General features: G+C 36.0%; 1 protein-coding gene across 9 annotated transcripts in view; it reads right to left on the bottom strand.

The window, feature by feature from the left end:
* COP1 (COP1 E3 ubiquitin ligase) overlaps positions 1 to 25707 on the bottom strand; it is a 212431-nt gene that overhangs the window by 69647 nt on the left and 117077 nt on the right. For all 9 annotated transcript variants that reach the window (XM_039460040.1, XM_039460044.2, XM_010336173.3 and 6 more), the window contains 3 exons: positions 8742 to 8885; positions 5925 to 6033; positions 5381 to 5462 (listed from right to left, as the gene is read on the bottom strand). In XM_039460040.1, the coding sequence (XP_039315974.1) occupies positions 5381 to 5462; positions 5925 to 6033; positions 8742 to 8885 (335 nt within the window). The remainder of the gene's footprint in view (positions 1 to 5380; positions 5463 to 5924; positions 6034 to 8741; positions 8886 to 25707) is intronic.

The raw sequence follows: 25707 nt of genomic DNA, 5'->3' as shown, positions 1-25707 counted from the left end.
ACCTTCAAACAAAGAAAATTACAGATCCAGAAAGCTTCACTGACAAATTCTACCCAACATTCAAGAACAAAAGAATAATAATTCTAAACAATCACGTCCAAGAAAAGGAACACACAAGCACATAGAAAAGGAAAATCAGTTTATGAAGCCAGTATTATTCTGACATCGAAGTCACAAAAAATTACAAAAACAGAAAAATAAAGACCAATAACCCTTCAGAACACAGATGCAAAAAACTCCACCCTCTGAGAAAAAAAGAAATCTCAAATCAAACCCAGAAATACAGAAAAAGAATAATACATCATGTTTATCCTGGGAATGCATTGCTAATTCAAGTTTTAGAAGTCAAAGACTGTAACTCATGATATTAATAAAAAAAGAAAAACTATATGATGATAGGTGCATAAAAAGCATTTAACAAAATTCAACATCCAACATGATAAAAATTATCAGCAAAGGAAGGAATGAAAGAGAACGTCTTTAACTTGATAGAGGTGCCTACTAAAACCTGCATTTAGTCATTATATTAGTAGTGAAAAACTGCAAGATTTCCCCCTAAGATCAGGAACAAAGCAAGAAAAGTTCATCATTGTCATTCCTATTTACCATTATACTGAAGTCCTTGCCAGCACAAATAAGCAAGATGGGAAGGGGGAAGAAAGGCATACAGTTGAAAATGAAAAAGTATTAATGTCTCAATTTGCAGATGACATAATTGGCTATGTAGAAAATCCCAAGGAATCTGCAAAACTAATCTACACCTACAGTGACTTTAGCAAATACACTGCTACAATGTTTATATTTTAAAAATCAATTGCATTTCTATAAATAAGTAGGAATGAGTTTTTTTTTTTTTAAATACCATTTTCAATAGCACCAAAAAACAAAAACAATAAAAAACTGGCAACACTTGCATGCTGAAAATGACAAAACTATAAAAAAAGAAATCATAAAAGGCCTACATATTGAGAGATAAACCATATTCATGGAATAATGGAATAGAAGACTCAGTATATTAAGACATTAATTTTTCCCAAATTGATCTATAGATTCAATACAATGGCAATCAAAATCCCAGCAGAGTTTTATGTAGGTACTAGCAACTTGATTCTAAAATGTATATGAAAAGGCAAAGGAAATAGAAGAGTTAAACATCATTTTCAAAAACAAGGATGAAGGACTTCCACTACTTATTTCAAGACTTACTACAAAGCTACAAATCAAGACAACATGGTACAATTCAAAGAAGAGATGACTGGGCGTGGTGGCTCACGCCTGTAATCCTAGCACTTTAGGAGGTTGAGGAGGGTGGATCATGAGGTCAGGAGTTTGAGAACAGCCTGACCAACATGGTGAAACCCCGTCTCTTCTAAAAATACAAAAATAAGCTAGGTGTGGTGGCATGCGCCTGTAATCCCAAGTACTCAGGAGGCTGAGGCAGGAGAATCGCTTGAACCCAGGAAGTGGAGGTTGTGGTGAGCCGAGATGAGGCCATTGCACTCCAGTCTGGGAATCAGAGCTAGTAGACTCTGTCTCAAAAAATATAAAGAGCAGAGCAGAGCTACACAGATCAATGTAGTGTCTAAAAACAGGCCATATACATCCCTTTATCAGAAATGGACAGATCCAACAATCAGAAAATCAGTTAAGGGAACAGCTAAACTCAATGGTACCATCAAAAAACTGGATATAATTGACATCTACAGATTATTTTTATTCAGTAACAATAGAATACTCATTATTCTCAGGCTCACATGGAACCTTTACAAACCACATTCTGGGTCATAAAACATATCTTAACAAATTTAAAAGACTGGAGATCATACATTGTATCTGTTAGATCACAGTGGACTTAAACTAAAAATCAGTAATAGAAAAACAGCTGAAAAAATGCCAATATTCTAAGTAATGCATAGATCAAAAAAGGAATCTCAGGGGAAATTGAAAATATTGTGAGCTAAGTGAAAATAAAAATACAATTTATCAAAATGTGTGGGATGAATCAACGCACTACATAAAGGGAAATTCATAGTACTGAATGCAAATATTAGAAGATCTAAAATCAATAATGTAAGCTTCTACTTTAGAAAACTAGAAGAATAAGAGCAAGTTAAATTTAAGTAAGCAGAAAAAAAAAAACACTAGAGCATAAAACGATGAATGAAAACAGGAAACCATATGAGAAAAAAATGAAACAAAAATCAGTCGTTTGAAAAGATCAGTAACATCAATAAGCCTCAATTCAATCCTTATCAAAACCTCAAAGAATGTTTTACAGGAACAGAAAACACAATCTACCTTAAAATTAATATAGAATCTCAAGAGATCCCAAATACCTGAAACAATCTTGAAAAAGAACAAAGATGGAGGACTTAAAATTCCTGATTTCAAAACAGGCTTACAGTGTGGTACTGACATATAAACCAAAAGAAGAGCAGAGAAAGACTAAAGATAAACTCTTGCATATATGGTCAAATAATTTTTGACAAGGATGCCAGTCCATTCAATAGGGGAAAAACAGTCTTTTCAACAAGTAACATTAGAAAAACTAAATATCCATAGGAAAAAGAATAAAGGTGGATCTTTAACATATTACAAAAACTAACTCAAAATGGATCAAAGACATAAATATAGGACCTAAAACTATAAAAACTCTTAAAAAACAAACATTAAAAAATTAAAAACTCTTAGAAGAAACCTTAGGGGAAAACCTTTATGACACTGGATTTGGCAATGATTTCTTGGATATGACACCAAAGGCACAGACAACAGAAGAAAAAATAAACTGATAAACTGGACTTCTTCAAAATAAAAAAAAAATCGTACATCAAAGAATACTATAAAAAATTAAAGGCCGGGCGCTGTGGCTCAAGCCTGTAATCCCAGCACTTTGGGAGGCCGAGGCGGGTGGATCACGAGGTCAAGAGATCGAGACCATCCAGGTCAACATGGTGAAACTCCGTCTCTACTAAAGATACAAAAAAATTAGCTGGGCATGGTGGCGCGTGCCTGTAATCCCAGCTACTCAGGAGGCTGAGGCAGGAGAATTGCCTGAACCCAGGAGGCGGAGGTTGCGGTGAGCCGAGATCGCGCCATTGCACTCCAGCCTGGGTAACAAGAGCGAAACTCCTTCTCAAAAAAAAAAAAATTAAAATAAATATATCTACTGTAACATGTTGCTCTCACTAATTTAGAAATTTAAGAACAATTTTTCTTTGTTGCTCTTTCTTCTCTCTTTTCCTCTCTCCTCCTTTTCTCACCTCCCTTCCTCCCTCTCTCTCCCTCTCCGCTCCACCCGCTACCTCCCTCTCTCTTTCTTTTTTGAGATGGGGTCTTACTCTGTCATCCACGGTGGAGTACAACGTGGCACAATCATTACTCACTGTAACCTTGAATTCCTGGGCTCAAGAGATCCTGCCCCAGTCTCTCCAGCAGCTGGGATTACATCTGTACAACACCACGCCCAGGTAATTTTTTGAATTATTTGTAGAGACAGGATCTCGTGCAGGCTGATCTCAAACTTCTGACCTCAAATCATCCTTCTGCCTCAGCCTCCAAAACTGCTAGGATTACAAGTGTGAGTCACCATGCCCAGCTGACAATTTCTTAAAACAACAAGAAAAGGTATTCCATTCTATATCTAGTATGGATAAACTTGCTACTCTATGACCCAAAACTTTTTAGGGGCAGTCCAGTCATGTTTGTTTCCTTTTTTACAGAATAGAGCATAGTCTATTATTTCATTTATTTTATGTATTAAAAAGGCCAAAGGGAAAGGTATAACATGAACTGAAATAAAGCCTCCAATACTAGAGCTATCCTTCCCTATCAATAGTCTGAAGGTTACATGCAGAAAAGAAAAAAAATGCAAATAAATTAAGAGTAGTAACTCTAAAATAAAATAAATCTGTTAACATAGTTTTATACATGTAATGGTGAGAAAAACCAGACCAAAACAACACACTAAGGAAAAAGAGAAGAGTGAATAGTAAACATGGATATACAAGAAAGAGAAAAGAAAGGTCAATTAAATTGGAAAGTGATTTGGAATTATGCCTTGATATATGATGAACTTCAATCATTAAGAGATTCTAGTATATAATAGAAATTTAATAAATACAATGCAGCATATAGAGATTTCTAAATATTTTAAGGGGAAAAAAAGCTCATTTGGTGGCATATCTAAAGGACTTGGTTATAAGACAGTAGAAATTCTAAATGTCTCCATGTGGAATGAATCTAAAAACATCCATTAGATTGAGGATGTAGCATATTCATTTTTCTTTCACTCAAAAAGAGAAATCAATTCTCTGCTCAGATTTTTTTCTTCTTCTTTTTGAGACAGAGTCTCACTCTGGAGTCCAGGCTGGAGTGCAGTGTCACATCTGTACTCACTACAGCTTCCACCTTCCGGTTTCAAACAAGTGTCATGTTTCAGCCACCCCAGCAGCTAGGATCACAGGTGTGCACCACCACACCTGGCTAATTTTTGTATTTTTAATAGAAATGGGGTTTCACCATGTTGGCCAGGCTGTTCTCAAACTTCTAGCCTCAAGTGATCCACCAACCTCAACCACCCAAAGCGCTGGGATTACAAGTGTGAGCCACTGCACCCAGGCCCTGCTTGGATTTTTTTAAAAAAAATAATCAGTAGGCTGGGCACGGTGGCTCACACCTATAATTCCAGCCCTTTGGGAGGCTGAGGCAGGTGGATCACTGGAGATTAGGAGTTTGATGCCAGCCTGGCCAACATGGTAAAACCTTGCCTCTACTAAAAATTAAAAGAAAAATGAGCCAGGTGTGGGGGCAGACACCTGTAATCTCAGCTACTTGAAAGGCTGAAGCACGAGAATAGTCTGAACCTGGGAGGTGGAGGTTGCAGTGAGCCGAGACTGGCGCCACTACAGTCCAGCCTGGGTGACAGAGCAAAACTCCATCTGGGGAGGAGGCAGGGAAGTGGCTCACACCTATAATCTCAGCACTTTGAGAGGCTGAGGTGGGCAGATCACTTGACGTCAGGAGTTTGAGACCAGCCTGGCTAACATTAGAAACGCTGTCTCTAACAAAAATATAAAAAATTAGCCAGGCTTGGTGGTGTGCACCTGTAATCCCAGCTACTCAGGAGGCAGAGAATTGCTTGAACTCGGGAGGCGGAGGTTGCAGTGAGCCGCGGTCATGACGCTATACTCTAGCCTGGATGACACAGTAAGACTCCATCTCAAAAAATAAAAGAAAATAATAATAACAATAATAATAATAATCAGTTATCATAAAGGACTGCCATGAGTTTCAGTAAATGTTCGTATTTCTGCCAATGAAAGGAATTAAGGTTAGGAGGGCCAGGGAGAAGGCGGTGGTGAGAAAGAGATTCAAATAGTACCTTTTGCATCATCAGAACCTGAAGCCAAGAGTTTAGGATCCATCAAATTGAAGTCAACACTCCAACACCTCTTCTCATGCTCCTGGAAGCAGAAGGAAGACACAGTGGCCTCAGACAGAATAGAGATATCAAAATGAATAAAGCAAGAAAAAAAAAAAAAGAAAAACAGACACCAACTTATTGTTATGGGGAGAGGAAAAGAAAATAGGTTAGAAAATGAAAAGCAAGTAAGATGTTGATGCAAAATACTTTCAAAACTTTATATATATATACATTTACTAAAATTCTTGCTTTTAGAAATATATTTGGTGCATTCTATAAAGACTAAAGTCTTAGGAAATGCTTTGGAAAAGTATCTGGTACCAAAAAAGGGAGATGGGGAAAAAAAGTATTTGGTATTTCATAGGTGTTACACTAGTAAAACAAGCAAACAAACAAAACACTAGTGACTTCATATCTGTGATTCTAGAGCACATGAAATTCTCAAAGTTTTAACAAAATAAACATATGATCCATACAACACATAACTACTACTCTTATTTACCTGATAGACCTTTGACCTCTGTCCGGTGAATCCATCCCATAAAATAACAGTGCCTTCATAATCACTGCTAGCTAACAGGTTCTTATGGTAACTACTCCAACTGATACAGCTGAAAGAAATATAGTTAAACGTTACTTTACATAGAAATAAATAACAATGGGATAAAAAGAATTTCAATGTGTTCAGAAAGATTTGCACTATTTAAAAATGGTCTATATCAGTTGACAATTATTATTTTGCCCAAAACACACATGGGAAAAGACAGCAATAATTTTGAAATTTTAGAAATTGAAATGAACAAGTAATGACCCTAACTACTTTTTACTGTGATCACTAGCTGTAAGATGGGTGAGCCTGGAGCCACCACTGGCCATCTTTGGTACATGAGGAAAGCATGTCGATCAGTGAAGGTGATACTGTCCAGAGGGCTCAAGGCATACCATGGAAGAATGACAGACCCGATGAGACTGTTTAAGACCCTATATCCATCTGTCCATTGAAAAAGAAAATAAATTTTAAATTAAAAAAAAAAAAAAGACCCTGTATCCAGTTTTGACAAACCATATAAGCCAAATAAACCACAGTGAATTGGGTTTCTGTATTTACAGCCAGTCTTGACTAATTATAACTTATGACTAAAATTCCAATTAAAAGCATCTAAAAGAATAAAACGTTTATCATTTATGGTTCTGGATATATCTCAAGTGCTCCAAAAGTCTACAACATATAAAAACGTATACTTCTGCTGAGATACATATCTGCATCATGAATATAGTAAAGGGAGAGAGTATTATACAAGAAGCTACTTATAAAGCAGTTAATGTAAATGACTTCTTAGACATGAACACAAGGATCTTCTGCTTTCTACTAGTTGTATTCATGCTAAATTTCAGATACTGGAAGAGTCCATTTGCATTTTTAAATATATTTAATTAGAATTTCTGGTAGAAACTACACAGAACAGTTAAGAGCCACATTTTGAATTTAGGTAGACTTGAGTTCAAATTCCAAATCTGTTACTTACTAGCTGTGACTCTGGCTAATTTAGTTCACTTTCACAGTAGATGTACTCCGAATCTATTTTGGACATGCTTAGGTATTGATCCTTTCAGCCCCAGGCCCACAGCTTTCAGCCTTGTGTGCTTTCACCATTTATTCCAATGTACTAAGAAGTATTGCAGATTTTTACATGTATAATTACAGAACAGGTAGGTTGCACATTTAAATGTTCTATTATGTAACATAAATACTTGCTATGGGCCAAGTATTATTCTGAGTGCATTACGAGGATTTTTTTAAAGGTACAATCCTATTAATTAGGTATTACTATCATGGCCTCCATTTTATAAATAAGCAGCATGAAATGTTTAAGAGCACAAACTCTAGAAACAAACTATTTCAGTCTGAATCCTGGCTCCTCTATATACCAGCTGTATAATCTTATGCAGGTTAGTAAATACCTTTCTGTGCTCAGCTTTCTTTGTATGAAATGGAGCAATAGTGGTTAAGTTTCTCATAGATCTGCTAAAGACAAATCATTTAGGATCTAATGCCTGATATCTAAGAATTCAATAAAGTTGTATCTAATTCATGGTACATCCTCTTCACATAGGACATAAACTGTAACAGATTCTCAACGGAAACTATAATAGATTCTCAACGGACGAGTGCCACTAATGAATGGGCAAGCTCACCAATTATCAAGATAGTATTTTTATAAATGAACTAGAAAAAAGAAAACTATAACAAATTAATTATACAAAGATTGTAACAAACATACTATGTATGTCATTTAAAAAGATAAGAAAGGTTCAAGGATAGCTATTTTGAAAATGTTCAAAGTTACATACAAAGTTATTATTAGATGATGTCCTCATAAAGCCCATGCTCAAGAGAACAGCTTGGGAAGCTTGTTTAGAAAACAAACAAACAAAAAAGCAGATTCTAGGATTCTTCTGAGATTTTTTGGGGAGCAGATCAAGTAGAGACTGTAAACATTAACAGTATTTTAAGTCTGAAAAGCACTGCTTATGAAGTATAATTTCTAAAACATAAAACATAAACACCATTCCTTCAGTGAAAAGCAGAATGTTCTTATAAAAAATTCTGAAAACTAGAAACCATTCTAATATGTTGAGATATGTCCATGCTAGGGGAAAAATTCCTGATGTTTTTATATTAAGCTACATTAATCCTGATTCAATACTCTACAGCGTCTCCGACAATCATCTGCAACAAAGACCTTTATTTGATTAATTGAAAAAAGAGCTTTCATTTGGCAAGTAGAAAAAAAAAAAAAAAAGCTAACCCCACAAGAAAAAAGCAAGCAATATCTGCAAGAAAGATGATCTAAATAATAATATACACCCTGTATACACAGTACAATTATAATGTTCACCACGAATGAGTAAGAAGTGTCATGGAGCTGAGGGCATGGTAGCTCACGCCTGTATCCCAGCACTTTGGGAGGCCGAGGCCAGGTAGATCATGAGGACAGGAGTTCAAGACCAGCCTGGCCAATATGGTGAAAACCTGTCTCTACTAAAAATTCAAAAAAATTAGCCGAGCATGCTGGTGGGCACCGGTAATCCCAGCTACTCTGGAGGTGGAGGCAGAGAATCACTTGAACCCGGGAGGCAGAGATTGCAGTGAGCTGAGATCGCGCCACTATACTCCGGCCTGGGCAACAGAGCGAGACTCCATCTCGGAAAAAAAAGAAAAAAAAGGGTCATGGCAAGGTAAAATAATCTCGTGATAATTACATATGCAAATTGTTACTATATATACTGTATCATGAGAAGAAAATAATGTAAATACCTGATTTTGGAATTGCAGGTCATTTCATTTTCAGGGTAATGAATATCCACTGCATCCTGGATGACGGTGCCATATTCATAAACTTTAATCTTCTTTGTAACCCCAGCAATCGCAAAATAGTCACAATCCCGGTCAAATTCAATACTAAGGGGAAAAAGTATACGCCTTGCTCAGTAAGACTATTTACTTGTCCATGTGACATTTATAAAGACAACATTTCAGAATTTGCTATTTTCTAGTTCTAAAGTAATTCTCTCTACAAGGATAAGAGATCTACTTTAAATGCCTTCAAGTTGTACTAGGCCTCATATCCAGATGAAGTCATCAACACGTATCAGATTAGAAGTGTTTGAGACCTGTGTATATCTACACAACTGTGCAGAGGTGTACTTTTGTTTTTAGACACCTGACATGCTTTTCATTCAGCTCTAATAACCATATGACAGCTTAGTGAGAAAGATTTAATGGCATGAATTATTTGATATACCAGAAGTATGCCAAAAGATAATTATCAACTCATTTTTTATACATTCTAGTTATTTCCCTGCCATTTTGTGGAGATGGTAGAATTTCACATTATTCAATTTTTAAAAAATATATTAGTATATAAGTTGAATTACTGAAGCAATTGGGTGATGATAAGTGGAGAGAATACATATAATTGAACCACTAAATTATCATTACTTTTTCCCAAATCCATACCTAATTCCCTCCCCAAAAATCTCTCTGAATTATAAAACCCCAATGCACACTCCTTATACCACCAAAGAGGTTAAAAAATAATAAAACATCTCCCCTCCTTTAGCATTGCTTGTAAAATTCACCCCCTCTTGCTGATCATTTTTATATAAGCTCCAAAATAAGCTAATGAAAGCAAGTACATGATCATTGCTCTTATAGAACTGAACCTGGAGCCTAAACGAAGTTGTTATACAGCCAGCTGGAAAGCTAGTTAGCCCAATGGTAGTGAAAGTTGAAATGAATCATCACATATATTATTCCTCAATATTATTTAAGCCTCTTTTCTAGAGGTTTAGCCATAAGAATTCTCATTGATCTAAAATTAATTACATAATACCTAATATTCATTAATGATTCACTAACAACTAAAACATTTTACATGTATTAACTCATTTAGTTCTCATAACAATCCTGTGATATATGTACTGTTATTATCTACATTACACAGACGGGAAAATGAGGATTAGAGGTGAGGTAAACTGCCCAAAGTTAGCCAGTTTGTAAGTGGCTGAGATGGTATTGAAACACAAGGTAGTCCGGTTTCAGTGTTGGTGCTGATAATTTCCATGCTTTATCACAGATCAAAGCTCTTATGTAAAACTCAAAGTGTAGGCTGGGCACGGTGGCTCATGCCTATAACCCCCGCACTTTGGAAGGCCAAGGTAGGCAGATCACGAGGTCAGGAGTTCAAGACCAGCCTGGCCAACATGGTGAAATCCTGTCTCTACTAAAAATACAAAAATTAGCTGGGCGTGGTGGCATGTGCCAGTAATCCCAGCTACTCAGGAGGCTGAGGCAGGAGAATTGGAACTGGGACCCAGGAGGCAGAGGTTGCAGTGAGCCGAGATCACACTATAGCACCCCAGCCTGGGCTACAGAGCAAGACTCCATCTCAGAAAACAAAAAACAAAAATAAAAAACAAAAAAAACCCTCAAAATGTAAAGGTTAAAGGTTTAAAATCTAATACGTATGAATATGTCTTCAGTACTGTGTATGTGTTTCTTCTCTCAAAATGCCTCACTAATACTCTGCATATGTTAAGTATTCAATTAATGCATAAAAATACAAATACCTACATACAAAAAATACAAACATCCATTTTCTTAATGGATTACATGTGATTTCCATTCACAGAACAGTTAATGATTAATGATTTATTATTCAGAAGCTTGCTGAACCAATGATGATGAGTAAGAAAAAGACACATTAAGAACATTTCAGGCTGGGCTAGGTAGCTCATGTCTGCAATCCCAGTATTTTGGGAGGCTGAAGTGGGAGAATCCCTTGAGCCCAGAAGTTTGAGACCAGCCTGAGCAACATAGTGAGACACCATTGCTACAAAAAAAAAAAAAAAAGAAAGAAAGAAAGAAAAAAGAAAAAATTAGCCAGACACGGTGATGTGTTCTTGCAGTCCTCAGAGACTTGAGAGGCTGAAGCAGGAGGACTGCTTGAGCCCAGGAATTTGAGGTTGCAGTAAGCCATGACACTCCAGCCACTACACTCCAGCCTGGGTAATAGAGTGAGACCCTGTCTTAAAAACTACTACGACAACAACAACAAACAATATTACCCTTAAAGACACACACCAAGATGCCCACTTTTCATTATAGCTTTAAACCCTTCCTTAATTTTATATAATTTTTTTTAAAAAAATTGACTGGGCACAGTGGCTCACATCTGTAATCCCTGTACTTTGGGAGGCTGAGGTGGGCAGACCATGAGGTCAAGGATTGAAACCATCCTGGCCAACATGGTGAAACCTGGTCTCTACTAAAAATACAAAAATTACGGCCAGGTGCGGTGGCTCAAGCCTGTAATCCCAGCACTTTGGAAGGCCGAGGCGGGTGGATCACGAGGTCGAGAGATCGAGACCATCCTGGTCAACATGGTGAAACCCCGTCTCTACTAAAAATACAAAAAATTAGCTGGGCATGGTGGCATGTGCCTGTAATCCCAGCTACTCAGGAGGCTGAGGCAGGAGAATTGCCTCAACCCAGGAGGCGGAGGTTCCAGTGAGCCGAGATCGCGCCATTGCACTCCAGCCTGGGTAACAAGAGCGAAACTCCGTTTCAAAAAAAAAAAAAAAAAAAACACAAAAATTAGCTGGGTGTGGTGGCGCACGCCTGTAGTCCCAGTTACTCTAGAGGTTGAGGCAGGAGAATCACTTGAACCTAGGAGGTGGAGGTTGCAGTGAGCAAAGATCGTGCCTCTGCACTCCAGCACTCCAGCTTGGTGACAGAGTGAGACTCCATCACAAAAAAAAAAAAAAAAAAATTTTTTTTTACAGAAATTGGGTCTCACTATATTGCCCAGGCTGGTCTTGAACTCCTGGGCTCTAGCGATCCTCTCACCTCAGCCTCCGAAAGTGCTGGGAGTACAGATTTCAGGCATAAGCCACAGTGCACAGCCAATTTTTTAAAGCATTTTATTCAGTTAAGTGTCACTGACTAGAGCACAATTCAGCAAATGTTCTCTGCAGTAAAGTATGATACTATAGCAATGCAATAGATTTATTTGTACAACCTCAATTGAACTGCTGCCTCAGCTACTACTTGCTGCCATGTGGATTTTAATGCACCATAACTGTAACGATGGCAACTACTCATCCATCCCAACTCAATTTATACCCTTTGTCTCATGTCACTGAAGGACAAATATTTATCTGGTAAAGGACAGAGTTATTTTCAAAACTGAAATCCTGTTTTTAACTTAGGAGGTTTTGCTATAGATGAGACTTCAAATGAACCAGTTATGTTATCACTAAATACTTTTTCTCCACCAACACATATACATAGCTAATAAATCAACACCATTCCAATGTTGTGCCAGTAAAAGTATGCCATTACTAAACTATTAGTTTTAACATATGTAATTCGTTTAAACACTAACCTATCAAAATAGTAGCTTAAGTTCATTTCAGGGAGAAAACTGACGCATAAGTAAAAATGCTGTCAAAAGAATTAATACGACGGCCAAAGTAAGTCTATTATTTCTTCTGCTGGTACTCTGTTATTCAAGACAACTCTCTCTTTTTGTTCAACACATTACTATTTAGTGACATTAGCTCACTCTTAATTCTCATACTAAAAAGTTAACTTTTCATTTTGATTTCACTGCTATTATTTTCTCACATTTTGGTTACGTTTTGTTTTTAATATACTAAGGTATCAAGAACCTGTAGAGTATGTTTTTAAAAATATTTTGGGGTTAACAAGGTCCTTTCATAGTGTAAAAATAGATTTTAATAGAAATATTAATTAAAAGTATAAAGAATAGTATTATTTTGAAAAAATTTTGATTACAGGGGAAAGAAAGACAAACAGTTCCCACCCCCAACCCACCTTTTTAAATAGAAGTACTTCTACATTACTAAAACTCAGGATTTAAGTACTTCCAGATACTGAAACATTTGCTCCCTCTCTCTGACATATTTAACCATACATATTCTCAAACATGAACATTATGAGATTCTAAAAACAGATCATGAACTGACTCAAATCAACACCTGTAATTTTCAGGTGCAGAGAGCTTTCTAGAGCTAATACAAAACAGATGACCTTTTATACAACACTATGATATTCAACTACTTTTATTATGAAATCTGATAACCCAAGTAAAAATACTTCAAAAGTTAAACAGTAACTAGTTAGTCTGAGACTAAATAAAAGGTAAACAAATTACTTGAAATGACGCTTATGCGATTAAATTCAAAAACAAATTTTAAGTCTTACTACTGTTACACAACGTTCATTTCTGCCATCCACTGTCAGCAGTAATTATTAAAACAAGAGGTTTATGAAAATTTACTGCAATGACAAATTCAATTTCACAGAATTTGTTTTTAATTTCAAAATATACAAGTATACTTTTGAAAACCAGTGTTTCCGGGGATATAAATTGCATTTTTCTTTCACACTTTGAAATATTTCAACTGTTAAAAGAAAGTGATTTATTTTATCAGTTGAAATACGTAATTGAGCTGTAGGAAACTAGCTGTATTCTTTGTCAAAAAGGTTATTAGTCAAGTGATTAAGTGGCAAGGCAAGAAACCGCACAGGACAGCTGATTAATGCATACCTCCAGTACAATGTGGCAGGAAGCAATGAAAGCTGTCAACAAGCCCAAGCGCAGAATTCTGTCAGTGTTTCCACTGTCTGTCATATCTTTTTGCAATTATAAGTATTAACAACCATGGCGGATTAGTGTTCCTGGATGCCAGAGCCCAACTTATCAAATTAAAATATAAAGTAAGAGCAGTTGTCAAAGGTCTCATTCTCATTCATTATCATGATAATGTGCCTGGAGAGCAGGTAACTATAACTTCACAAAATAGAAGTTTAGAAATTGGCCATTTTAATGAAAATTGATGAGCAGATGTCAAAAAAAAAAAAAAAAAAAAAACACAAACACAGGTAAAGTAAATTAGGAATGGATGTTAGGGCCGGGCACAGTGGCTCAGCCTATAATCCCAGTACTTTGGGAGGCCAAGGAAGGTGGATCACGAGGTCAGGAGTTCAAGACCAGCCTGACCAAGATGGTGAAACCCCGCCTTTAAAAGAGAAAAAAAAGAAAAAAAAAAAAAAAAAGAATGGATGTTACTCAGCTTTCTTCCAGATCAATACTACTACTTAAAACTTCCATAACATACATAACACTTGAGATGTGTCAAGCATTGTTTTAAGCACTTTACCTAAACTGTTCAAGTTTCAAAACTCCACTGTATAAAGAAACTGAGGTATATTGATGTTAAGTAATCAGTCCAAGGATATATCAGATAATTCAAATTTAAGTAATTGGTTCCAGAGTCTATGCTCTCAATCATCAAGCAAACTTGCAATTTCAATTAGAATAAATGAGCTGGTCTTCAAAGAACATATACACAGGCAAAATAAGAAAAATAACACAGAATAATAATATACATTGTATTATATAGTAAAAATAACATAATAATTCAGCCTGTGCAACAGGTTAAACATAAAGGGATTAAAAAAAATAAGGTAGGCTCATCAGGTTTCTAATTAGTAGAAGAGATTACAGACAATATAGGCAAATGTCAAATGGTAAGACAAAATATTAACACAGGAATTCAGGAGGCAATGATTATTGGGGCCTATTTGAAGAAAAGAATGAACCATGAATAATCTCAGCCATCAAATGTCCAGAGTGCCAGTCATCTGCCAGATTCTAACCTAGTTGATGAAAAACCAAGATTAAAAAAAAACACAAAACACATTACAGTCACGTGCCATATAAGGACATCTTAATGTTCCCATAAATTATAAGGAAGCTGAATTCCTATCACCTAGTGACTGGCAGTGCAACATTATTCCCAGGTTTGTGGAGAAGAGGGTGTAAACAAACCTACTGTGATATCAGTTGCATAAAAGTACAGCACATATAATGAATGTACAGTATGTAATAACTGGTAATAAACAACTGTTAATGGTTTCTGTATTTACTATACTACACATTTATCATTATTTTAGTGTATTTCTTCTACTTACTAAAAAAAAACAAAACTGAAAAGCAGCCACAGGCAGGTCCTTCAGGAGGTATTTCAGAAGAAGATGTTATCATAGGAGATGACAGCTTTGTGTGTATTACTGGCCCTGAAGACCTTCTAGTGGGACAAATGTGGAAGGGATGATGGTGATTTTGATGACCCTGACCCTATGTAGGCCTAAGCATAGGCTAATACATGTGTTTGTGTCTTAGTTTTTTAACAAAGAAGTTTAAAAAGTAAAAATAAAATAAAATAAATTTTTAAATAGAAAAATGTATGAAGAAAGAAAATATTTTGTAGTTGTCCAATGTGTGTTTTTAGCTAAGTGTTATTACAAAAAAACAAAAGGTAAAAAAAAAAAAAAAAAAAAAATTCTAGGTCTTCACATTCATTCTCCACTCACTCACTGACTCACCCTGAGTAACTTATAGTCCTATAAGCTCCACTCATGGTTAAGTGACCTATAAAAGCATACCAGTTACTTTCTGGTATACCCTATGTTTGGATATACAAATACCATTATTTTGCAACTGCCTACAGCATTCAGTACAGTAACATGCTGTGTAGGTTTGCAGTCTAGGAGCAAGAGGCCATACTATATCACCTAGGTGTCTAAGTACACTCTATGATGTTTGCACAACAACCAAAATTTCTAATGACACATTTTTTCAGAATGTATTTCCATCATTAAGCAATGCATGACTGTATTTCAGAAATTCACAGAAGCATGTATTGAGCCTGCTTTAATGCTGACCTGGGCTACTGAAACAGCCTCCTTATCAAGACTACTCCTGACTTTCCCTTTTTCTAATCGATTTTGAAGACTGAATTAGAATAAATTTCCACACACACACCTCTATAAATGTAATTCTGCTCATTTACTACTATTAAAATTCAAACTTCATCTATTACTAAAGATCCTTCAAAACTTGGCTTGAATGCTTTCTTAGAACACAATTAAAAAAAAATGAATGTAGGCAATGGTTCCAAAAAGTATACAGATAAAAAGCAAGTCTCCCTCCCAGTCTTGCCAAATAAGTACCCAACTGCCCTTCCTATAGGCAACCAATAATTTCAAGGTGTGCACCTTACTAGTTTTCTTATGCATAAATGTGCATACATGTATTTTTAAATTAAACACGAGGTGACATCACACACACTAGTTTGCACTTGCTTTTTTCCCCCTCATGTAACAGTATTTTGACCATCACTTCGTATTAGCACATAAGATGGCTACCTCATTTTGTCCTCAATGATTGTACAGATTTATACTGTCTTGATGTATCAAATTATTTAAGGAGGAACATTTCACTTCCAAAAAAACACACTCTTCTATATGAGTCAATTGCCATATAAGCAAGCATTTTTTTTTTTTTTTTTTTTTTTTTTGAGACAAAGTTTCACTCTTGTCTCCCAGGCTGGAGTGCAATGGCATGCCCTCAGCTCACTGTAGCATTTACCTTCTGTGTTCAAGCTATTCACCTGCCTCAGCCTCCTGAGTAGCTGGGATTACAAGCATGATCCACCGAGCCCAGCCTGCAAGAATATTCTTAAATACACCTAGAATATGATGTGCTAGGTCAAAAAATACATGCATTTTTCTATTAAGTAGAAGCTAAACCTCTCTCCACACAGATAATGCCACTAATAATTGCAATTTCTTCCCTAAAATTTCCCTTTGCTTTCTCATTCTAACTGAAACCCAGCTCTCCCCTGAAAAATACCACTTCCTCAAAGTCTTTCCACATTCCATGTTCAAATATGCCTGGAAGTAAAGTCGGTGTCCTTACTATACATGGCTTCTTCCACTCATTTCCTCTCTTCTCCTGGAAACCTCCCAACTCAAAATCTCCTGTAACATATACCACCCAGTATGTGTCCTTGATGCTCCTTCTACCAACCCATGAGTTCCTGGAAATTCTAAATTTCAGCTGTCACTTTCTTAAAAATTATGCCTTTCATAAATGTTAATTATTTCAATAACTATGTAGAGATGATTAATATCCTGATCAGTTTTCTTAACTTCCTCTTCTCCAAAGGTCTTCTATTCTGCCCACTTCCACTTTACACAACCAGGATCACACCATAGAAACTTTTTCATTACCAATAACTTCACTCCCTCCTTTACCTTATGACATAACATTTTCTGACAACCATTTCCATTCTTTACAGTTGATTCCTTGTCTCTCCAACAATCCTCCAACGCCACTGTGTTCTAAAAATCTATGGCTCCTATACCCACTGCTCCTCATTCTGTTATGTATTTACTTTCTTCTTTCCCAACATAAATTACATGGCCAGTAAATACAACTCCCTCACACAATTCTGCACTCTGTTGCTATTTTCATTTTCTTATTTTTTTTTTTTTGTACTTTACCTCTCTGGCAAAACTAACCCTAGTTAAATTTCTCTACCCACTCTACATTTGAACTGGCAGAGTTGAATATGCTTAGAGAAAAAACATGCAACCATGTTCTCTGGTCACATTTTAAATTCATGATCACTATCCTTAAGGAGGCACTTAACTAACTTCATAGGAAACTTCCCTCAGCCACTCACTCTTCTATTCGCATATAAAGAAGTTACACAATTTTTTCTACTCTTCACAAATTTCCCTTATCTTCATAATCACTCTCAGCAAATTATTCTGTTTTTTTATGCTTTTTGTTTTTTTCCTTGAAATGGTGCCTCGCTCTGTTGTCCAGGCTAAGATACAGCGGGCGTGATCTTGGCTCACCACAACCTCCACTTCTCGGGTTCCAGCAATTCTCCTGCCTCAGCCTCCTGAGTAGCTGGGATTACAGGCATGCACCTTTATGCCTGGCTAATATTTGTATTTTTAGTAGAGACGGGGTTTCACCATGTTGGCCAGAGTGGGTCTTGAACCCTGACCTCAGGTGATCAGTCTGTCTCAGTCTCCCAAAGTGCTGGGTTTACAGGCGTGAGCCATTGTGCCTAGCCAGATTATTCTGCTTTTAAGTTTACTGAAACACATAAAAAGAACAAGAAGATACTTTCCAAAGGCTCCCACTAACCACATCCTCCACTTATCAGCATTTATACCAATATATTTTGATATATTCTGCAGTCTTTCTTGTCATTCTGAACACATGTGCTCCTAGATCCAAGCAACATATATACTTGTGCAGTAAGTCTCATCCTTACTTATCTACTCAAGGATTGTTTCCTAAATTTTCCTCCTCTCTCCTGTATCAATTTTTTTCATCTATACTAGATCTTTTCCATAAGTCTTTCAATGGTTTTCTTCCTTTTCAAGTACAACAAAACAAAACAAAATATCTCTTATGATTCTATTTCTATTTTAGCTACTAACCTATTGCTTTCTAATACCCTAACTTTACAAAAAAGAATTTCTAGAATCTCTCCTTTCATTCTCTTTAACTCACTGGAATCGAGCTTTTGCCTCTATCACTTAAAATGCTGTATGAAGGTCAGTAATGATCTCTAGGTTGCTAAACAGAACAGTAAACTCCGAATTCTGACCTTCCTTGAATATCAACAATAGCTAACATAATATGGTAACTCCCTCTTCCACAACAGAGCTCATTTTTCTTGTACCTTAACTCCATCACAGTCTACTTTGGTCATTCCACCGCATCTTCATTTTAGTAATAAAGCATCGCAGGCTGGGCATGGTGGCTCATGCCTGTAATCCCAGCACTTTGGAGGCCAAAGTGGGTAGATCAGCTGAGGTCAGGAGTTTGAGACCAGCCTGGTGAACATGATGAAACCCCATCTCTACTGAAAATACAAAAAAAAACTGGCCGGGCACCATGGCTCACGCCTATAATACCAGCACTTTGGGAGGCTGAGGTAGGCACATCATTAGGTCTGGAAATCAAGACCATCCTGGCCATGGCGAAACCCCATATCTACTAAAAAATGCAAAAAATTAGCCAGGCATGGTGGTGCACACGCCTGCAGTCCCACCTACTCAGGAGGCAGAGGCAGGGGAATTGCCTGAACTTGGGAGACGGAGGTTGCAATGAGCTGAGATCGCACCACTGCACTCCAGCCTGGCAACAGAACAAGACTCCACCTCAAAAACAAAACAAAACAAAAACAAAAACAAAAACGGGAAGTGGGAAGAGATAGCATGGGGAGAAATGACAGATACAGGTGAGGGGACGGAAGGCAGCAAACCACACTGCCATGTGGGTACCTATGCAACAATCTTGCATGTTCATCACATGTACCCCGAAACCTAAAATGCAATAAAAAAAAAAAAAAAAAAAAAAAAAAAAAAAAAATTAGCCGGGTGTGGTGGCGGGTGCCTGTAATTCCAGCTACTCGGGAGGCTGAGGCAGGAGAATCAGCTGAACCAGGGAGGCAGAGGTTGCAGTGAGCTGAGATCACACCACTGTACTCTAGCGCCTGGGCAACAAGAGTGAAACTACATCGCAAAAATAATAAAATATAATAAAACATCCCAAAGCTAAGCTAAGTTCTTGTACTTCACCTCCTTTCTATCTTCCTGGATTTCTTTGGTGATCTCATATAGTCTGATGGCTTTCAATCTATATAGTACACTGATAACTATTAAGTGTTTGTCTCCTAAACCAGACCTCTCTCTATATTACTGCCTCCTGTCTACTCGACAGCTCCAATTTTTAATCTAACAGGCACTGTTAACCTGTCCAAAATTGAGTTTCTGAATGCCCTGCCAAACATCTAGTAATTTCTTCCAGTTTTACTTGATTAACAATTTTCATCTCTTATTTTTAAAAGCTCATGAATTTAGTAATTGTTTTTTCATAATATATTCTTATTTTTATATTTATTTAATTTCCTTCCATTTTATTTAGGTTTAGTTTGTTCTTTCTCTAATTTCTTTGTTTGGATGTTTAATTAACCTGTTTTACGTCTTCTTTACCAGTATTTGTTCAGTTAATTCCTTTAGAGTAAGGAATTTTATTCTGGGCAATTTTAGCTATGTCTAATAGGTTCTAACACACAGAAATTTCATCACACTGATTTGATTTCCATTTTGATCCAAGAGTTGCCAAAATAGCTATTAAATTTCCATGTGGTATATTTTTCCTGTTTTCTACATTTGTAATAAATGTTTGATCTTAGCACTGTGATCAGAAAATCTTAATTTCTATTTTCTGTAATTTGAGATTTGGTATATGATCTAGATTCTTTACATTTTCTGATGTTCCATGGACAATTTAAAAGAAGGCATATCTTTATAAATGCTTCTATATGTCGTCTAGCTTGTTAATTATGTTATTTAGGGCTTCTACAGTTTTATTAATATTTAATTTTTGAACACTTAATCTGTCATGGACTAAGATCTGATCTGATTTAAAGTCTCATACCACTAGATGTGTTTATTTTGCTTTAAAGATAACAGGGATTTTTTAATACATAAAGATATTAATAATTACACTTAAACTTCAGTATAGACTGAACCTTGATCATTATGAAGGGGTGTGTGTGTGTGTGTGTGTGTGTGTGTGTGTGTCTGTGTGAGTGAGAGAGAGAAAGAGAGAGACAGAGAGAGAGAGAGACAGACAGAGAGACTGACTTAATGCTTTCTAGCCTGAATTAAACCATACTTTTAACTTTCACATTTCAAAGTTTAAGAACTCTTCTATATAAGCACAGATTTGTGGTTTATATTATAAGCTACTATAAAAATATTTTCTTATTGATAGGAAGTTTAGCCTATTTAAATTTATTAACATGTTTACTTTTATATCTGTCATCTTATTTTATGACATATATTGTTTTAACTGAATTTTTAATTAAAACAAAGTCTTTGACCACCTGATTCTTTCGTTTCATGCGTTATTCTCCTAAATGGGAATTGTAGTATTTCTGTCTAGTGACTACATAGTTACTTTACTAATTACTACAGAAAGAAGTAAAGGATTCAATATATCTACTAAGTCTCTACTTTGGTTAAAGGACAAAGTTATTTTTGCCCTTACTCTTCTAATTCTACTGATTATATTGATTGTCTCATAATCTATATTATACCTTCAAAAATATTTATACTTCTCATCCTTGTGCAAATGAAAATCCTATAATAACTGAGAGTAGAAATGTAATCCACTGGCTGGGTGCACTGGCTCATGCCTATAATCTCCCCACGGGAAGCCGAGACAGGTGGACCACCTGAGGTCAGGAGTTCGAGACTAGGGTGGCCAACATGGTGAAATCCTGCTTCTACTAAAAATACAAAAAAGTTAGCATGGTGTGGTGGTGGGTAACTGTAATTCCATCTACTAGGGAGGCTGAGGCAGGAGAATCTCTTGAACCTGCGAGGTGGAGGTTGTGGTGAGCCGCGATTGTGCCACTGCACTCCAGCCCTGGCGACAGAACAAGACCCCAACTCAAAAAAAATAAATAAATAAAAAGAAAAAAGAAAAAAGAAATGAAATCCATTTTACATAGACAATCTACTCCTGCATTTTCTGAATTTGCTGAACATTCCAAACTTACTGATTTTAAATAGGTTTAAAAATCTTATTACTCCATTATATTGTCCCGGCTATATAGCTCTGAAATGACTCTAAACACTTAACATAGTTTGCTACATGAATGATATGCTTTGCCATAATAAGAACTTGGAGTGTATTCCCTCACCACTTCAAGAATGTGACCTCTTATCAGATCCCAGATGTGAACTTGGAACGTCTCCCCACCTCTGAAATGTGGTAAGACACCTCCTCAGATCCCATATGTGAGTTACTGACCTCAGCTACTGGACTTCAAACATATACACCTAAGGGTTTGATGAACACTTTTAGAGCTTAGGCTGTGTCAAGTTTCACTCTTGTCAGCCACTTCTCAGAAAACTGAATGCTCAGGCTGTGACAATGCTTTGGAGCTTTGATGTCTTGCTTTCTAACACCAGCACTGCCTTCTAACTTCAAGGGACCTTACAGGTAGCTGCAGATCTCTGCTGTACTCTCACAAAAGCATACTTTAATTAAACTTTACTTTCCACAGAGAACTGCTTCCATCCTAATTGAGTAACCAGACTTTAATAATCTTGGAGCTCACTCACTATGTGGTTAATGTAACTCATCTATCAAGTGTATTCCGTGTGAAACTTGTCCACATTATTCTCTCCCTCTTAAGCATTGTGAACCTAAGAAAAAAATTATCTTTGTATGGCAATAAAACAAGTGAATCATTAAAATTATTCTTTGATCATCTCCTTATTTTAACCACACAGAATAGCCAAGTATTTACAAATTAAAATCAACTCATTTTATTTTCCTTATATTAGAATTAAGACACCTTAATTTTTAAAGATTTGTAGTTAGGGAATTTGCAGTATCTATTAATTTTATGTCAGACATAAAACATTCCGTGGCAGTGGTTCCAACAAAACTTTATAAACACTAGAATCTGAATGTTCACATGTCACAAAATATCCTTTGCATTTTTTTTCCAACTTTTGCAAATGTAAAAAATATTCTTAGCTCCTGCAAAATCAGGCAATGAATTGAAATTTGGCTCACAGGTATTAGTTTGCTGATCTTAAACCGTTGTTGTTGTTTTTTTTTTTTTTTTTTTTTTTTATAGCAACCTGCTAGATAATTGTTAACCTAAATCTGAATTAATGGATAGACTTGATTTCATATCACAGGCACTAAACTGAAGTCCCATTTTAAAGTCTATGCATATATTTATTCTATTATTTTTATTAGATGACTCGTTTTGTTTGAATTCCATAAAACCTCAAGATCTTGCTTTTAAACAACTACTTGAGAAAAATTTACTTTCCTATTCCTTCTATCATTAAATAGCTAAAACAAATACATACATTACCTGATAGACTATATTCTGAAACACTTTTGTGACTATTAAGTGTTTATCTTGTGATAAAATGTCTTTCTCCTTAAAACACTTAAAATTAAAGATGCAGGCCAGGTGTGGTGGCTCAAGCCTATAATCCCAGCACTTTGGGAGGCCGAGGCGGGTGGATCACGAGGTCAAGAGATCGAGACCAACCTGGTCAACACGGTGAAACCCCGTCTCTACTAAAAATCTAAAAAATTAGCTGGGCATGGTGGCGCGTGCCTGTAATCCCAGCTACTCAGGAGGCTGAGGCAGAGGCAGAAGAATTGCCTGAACCCAGGAGGCGGAGGTTGGGATGAGCCGAGATCGTGCCATTGCACTCCAGCCTGGGTAACAAGAGCGAAACTCTGACTCAAAAAAAAAAAAAAAAAAAAAAAAAAAATTAAAGATGCATCTTGAGGCCCTTTAAGATCAATATACTGAATATCATCTTTTGCACATTTGGAACAAAATCTATTAGAGAAAATAATGAGGGCTGAAAAACAAAATATATTGTTGTCCCCAAAGCTACTATGACATTTTGTCCTCTTTAAAATGTTTTTAGTCTTTGGGAGGCTGAGGCAGGAGGATCGCCTGAGGTCAGGAGTTCAAGACCAGCCTGGCCAACCTGGTGAAACCCCATCTCTACTAAAAATGCAAAGATTAGCTGGGCGTGGTTGTGGGCAGTTGTAACCCCAGCTACTCGGGAGGCTGAGGTAGGAGAACTGCTTGAACGTGGGAGGCAGAGGTTGCAGTGAGCCGAGATAGAGGCACTGCACTCCAGCCTGGGTGACAGAGAGATGATGAAATTTTCTTCTAAATTGTAAATTTTTGCTCCACATTAGTAAAAAAAAACACTGAAGAAAAATATAAGAGAAAATGTGAGTTTTACCAGATAAATCCCTTCAAACCATTGCAGCAAGAAAAAAAGAAGAGCTCTTGTTCTAAACTGCATATGGAAAGGTAAAAGATTTATACTAGCCAGTATAACTTTTGAAAAGAGTAACAAAGATGGAGAACTTGTATTGCCTAATTTCAAGTCTCATTATAAAACTATAGTAATCATGACAGTACAATACTGGCCTAAGAGCAGACATATAGATAAATAGAACAGACAGCTAAGAAGTAGACTAGCATATGTGTATGTATGTATGTATGTATGTGTGTGTGTGTGTATAGTCAATTTTAAACAAAAAGGACAACAGGAAAAGGTTATCTTTTGATCAAATGATGCTTGGAAGAAGTGGATATCTATATTGGGAGGAAAAAAATAAAACTTCAACCATTACCTCACAATCTAAACAAAAAATAACCTGAAATAGATTATAAGTCTGTAAGTAAAAGGTAAAATTTTTACAATGATAGAGGAAAATATAGAAGAAAAATCTTAGGGGCCGAAACATTTCTACAGGACAGAAAAATTTAAAACATGGATGAACTGGAATTCATCAAAATTAAATACCACTCATGTTCTTTGAAAGACACTATTAAGAAAATAAAAAGATGAGCCACAGGCAAGGAAGAAAATGCTGGTAACACATATATCTGACAAAGAACTCATATCCCTAATATAAAAGGAATTCTCATCACTAAATAAGAGAAAGACCTATTTTTAAAATACTGAGCAAAAGATTTGAATAGACAATTCACAAAAGACACAAATGGTTAGTAAGTTCATGAAACATCACTAGCAATAAGAAAAAAGCATAGAAAAATAACAAGAAAATGCCATTACATACCCAATAATAAAAGGTCTGATATTAAAAAGAAAAACAATGCCAAGAGTTACAGAGGATTTGGAACAACTGGAATTTTTTAAACTGCTGACTGGAGTGATAACCAATTGGACTTTAAAAATCCAACCACTTTAAAAATAATTTTGGCAGTTTCTTAAAATGTTAAACACATCCTACAGCACAACAATTCCAATTCCAGGTATTTACCCAAATAAATAAATAAATATAAATATTAATATCCAAAATGACTTGTACATGAATATTCACAACTTTATTGATAATAGTAACAAACAAAAAACTCAAACAAGTTCATTCAAATGAATAAACAAACTGTTTATCTATTCAAATGAGTAAAATGCGGAATATTTAGACAATAAAATACTACTCAATAATAAGTAAATAAACAAATTACTAATATGGGACATCAACATGAATGAATCTCAAAAACAAGCTGAGCAAAATGAGCTAGACACAAAAGAATATATACTGTATGGTTCCATTTATAAGAAAGTTTTAAATGGCTGAATTATTTTGTAGTAACAGAAAGGAGACAAAGAGTTGCCTATGGCAGGAGTTTGAAGGAGGGGTGGAATTAACTGCAAGTGGTGGAAGAGAAAATTTTTGAAAATGTTTTATATTTTGACTGCCATTAACACAATTATCAAAATCCAAACTTTATGCTTTATTGCATGTAAATTATACTTCAGTAAAGGTGATTTTAAAAACGATCCAACTTGTAATTTTATATGTCTTAAATTATGTAAATAATACTGCAAATTAATCTCTCTCAAGCACAGATCAAAGCATCAAGTTTTATAACTTCTGAAGTTATCAACAAACTCACCTATTGATGTGAGTAGGGAAAAGGGAAGAGGAGGAGAGAGAATGCGAACATAAACATTAGTGGTAGAACACAGCCCTGTTTCAATGTTAGTATGTTACAGCTAAGTCCCCTAACCATAGGTTAGCTTCTGTCTTATTTCAGGGTATTTCTTTTTTTTGGCTTTGTTTGATAAATAATTGTAAAAATACACAAATAGGCAACTTTCTGCTGTACATACCAGAATTTGCTATTATGTAAATAAAATCTGTAGCTATCATTACATCAATAATGGTGTGCCTCCTATATAACGGGCCAAGTGATACGTTATTACTGTTAAGTAAGTA

Source organism: Saimiri boliviensis, chromosome 19, assembly GCF_048565385.1.
Source record: "Saimiri boliviensis isolate mSaiBol1 chromosome 19, mSaiBol1.pri, whole genome shotgun sequence".
Taxonomy (NCBI): domain Eukaryota; kingdom Metazoa; phylum Chordata; class Mammalia; order Primates; family Cebidae; genus Saimiri; species Saimiri boliviensis.
Note: the sequence above shows the minus strand (reverse complement) of the source record. Positions and strands in the feature narration are given on the sequence as shown.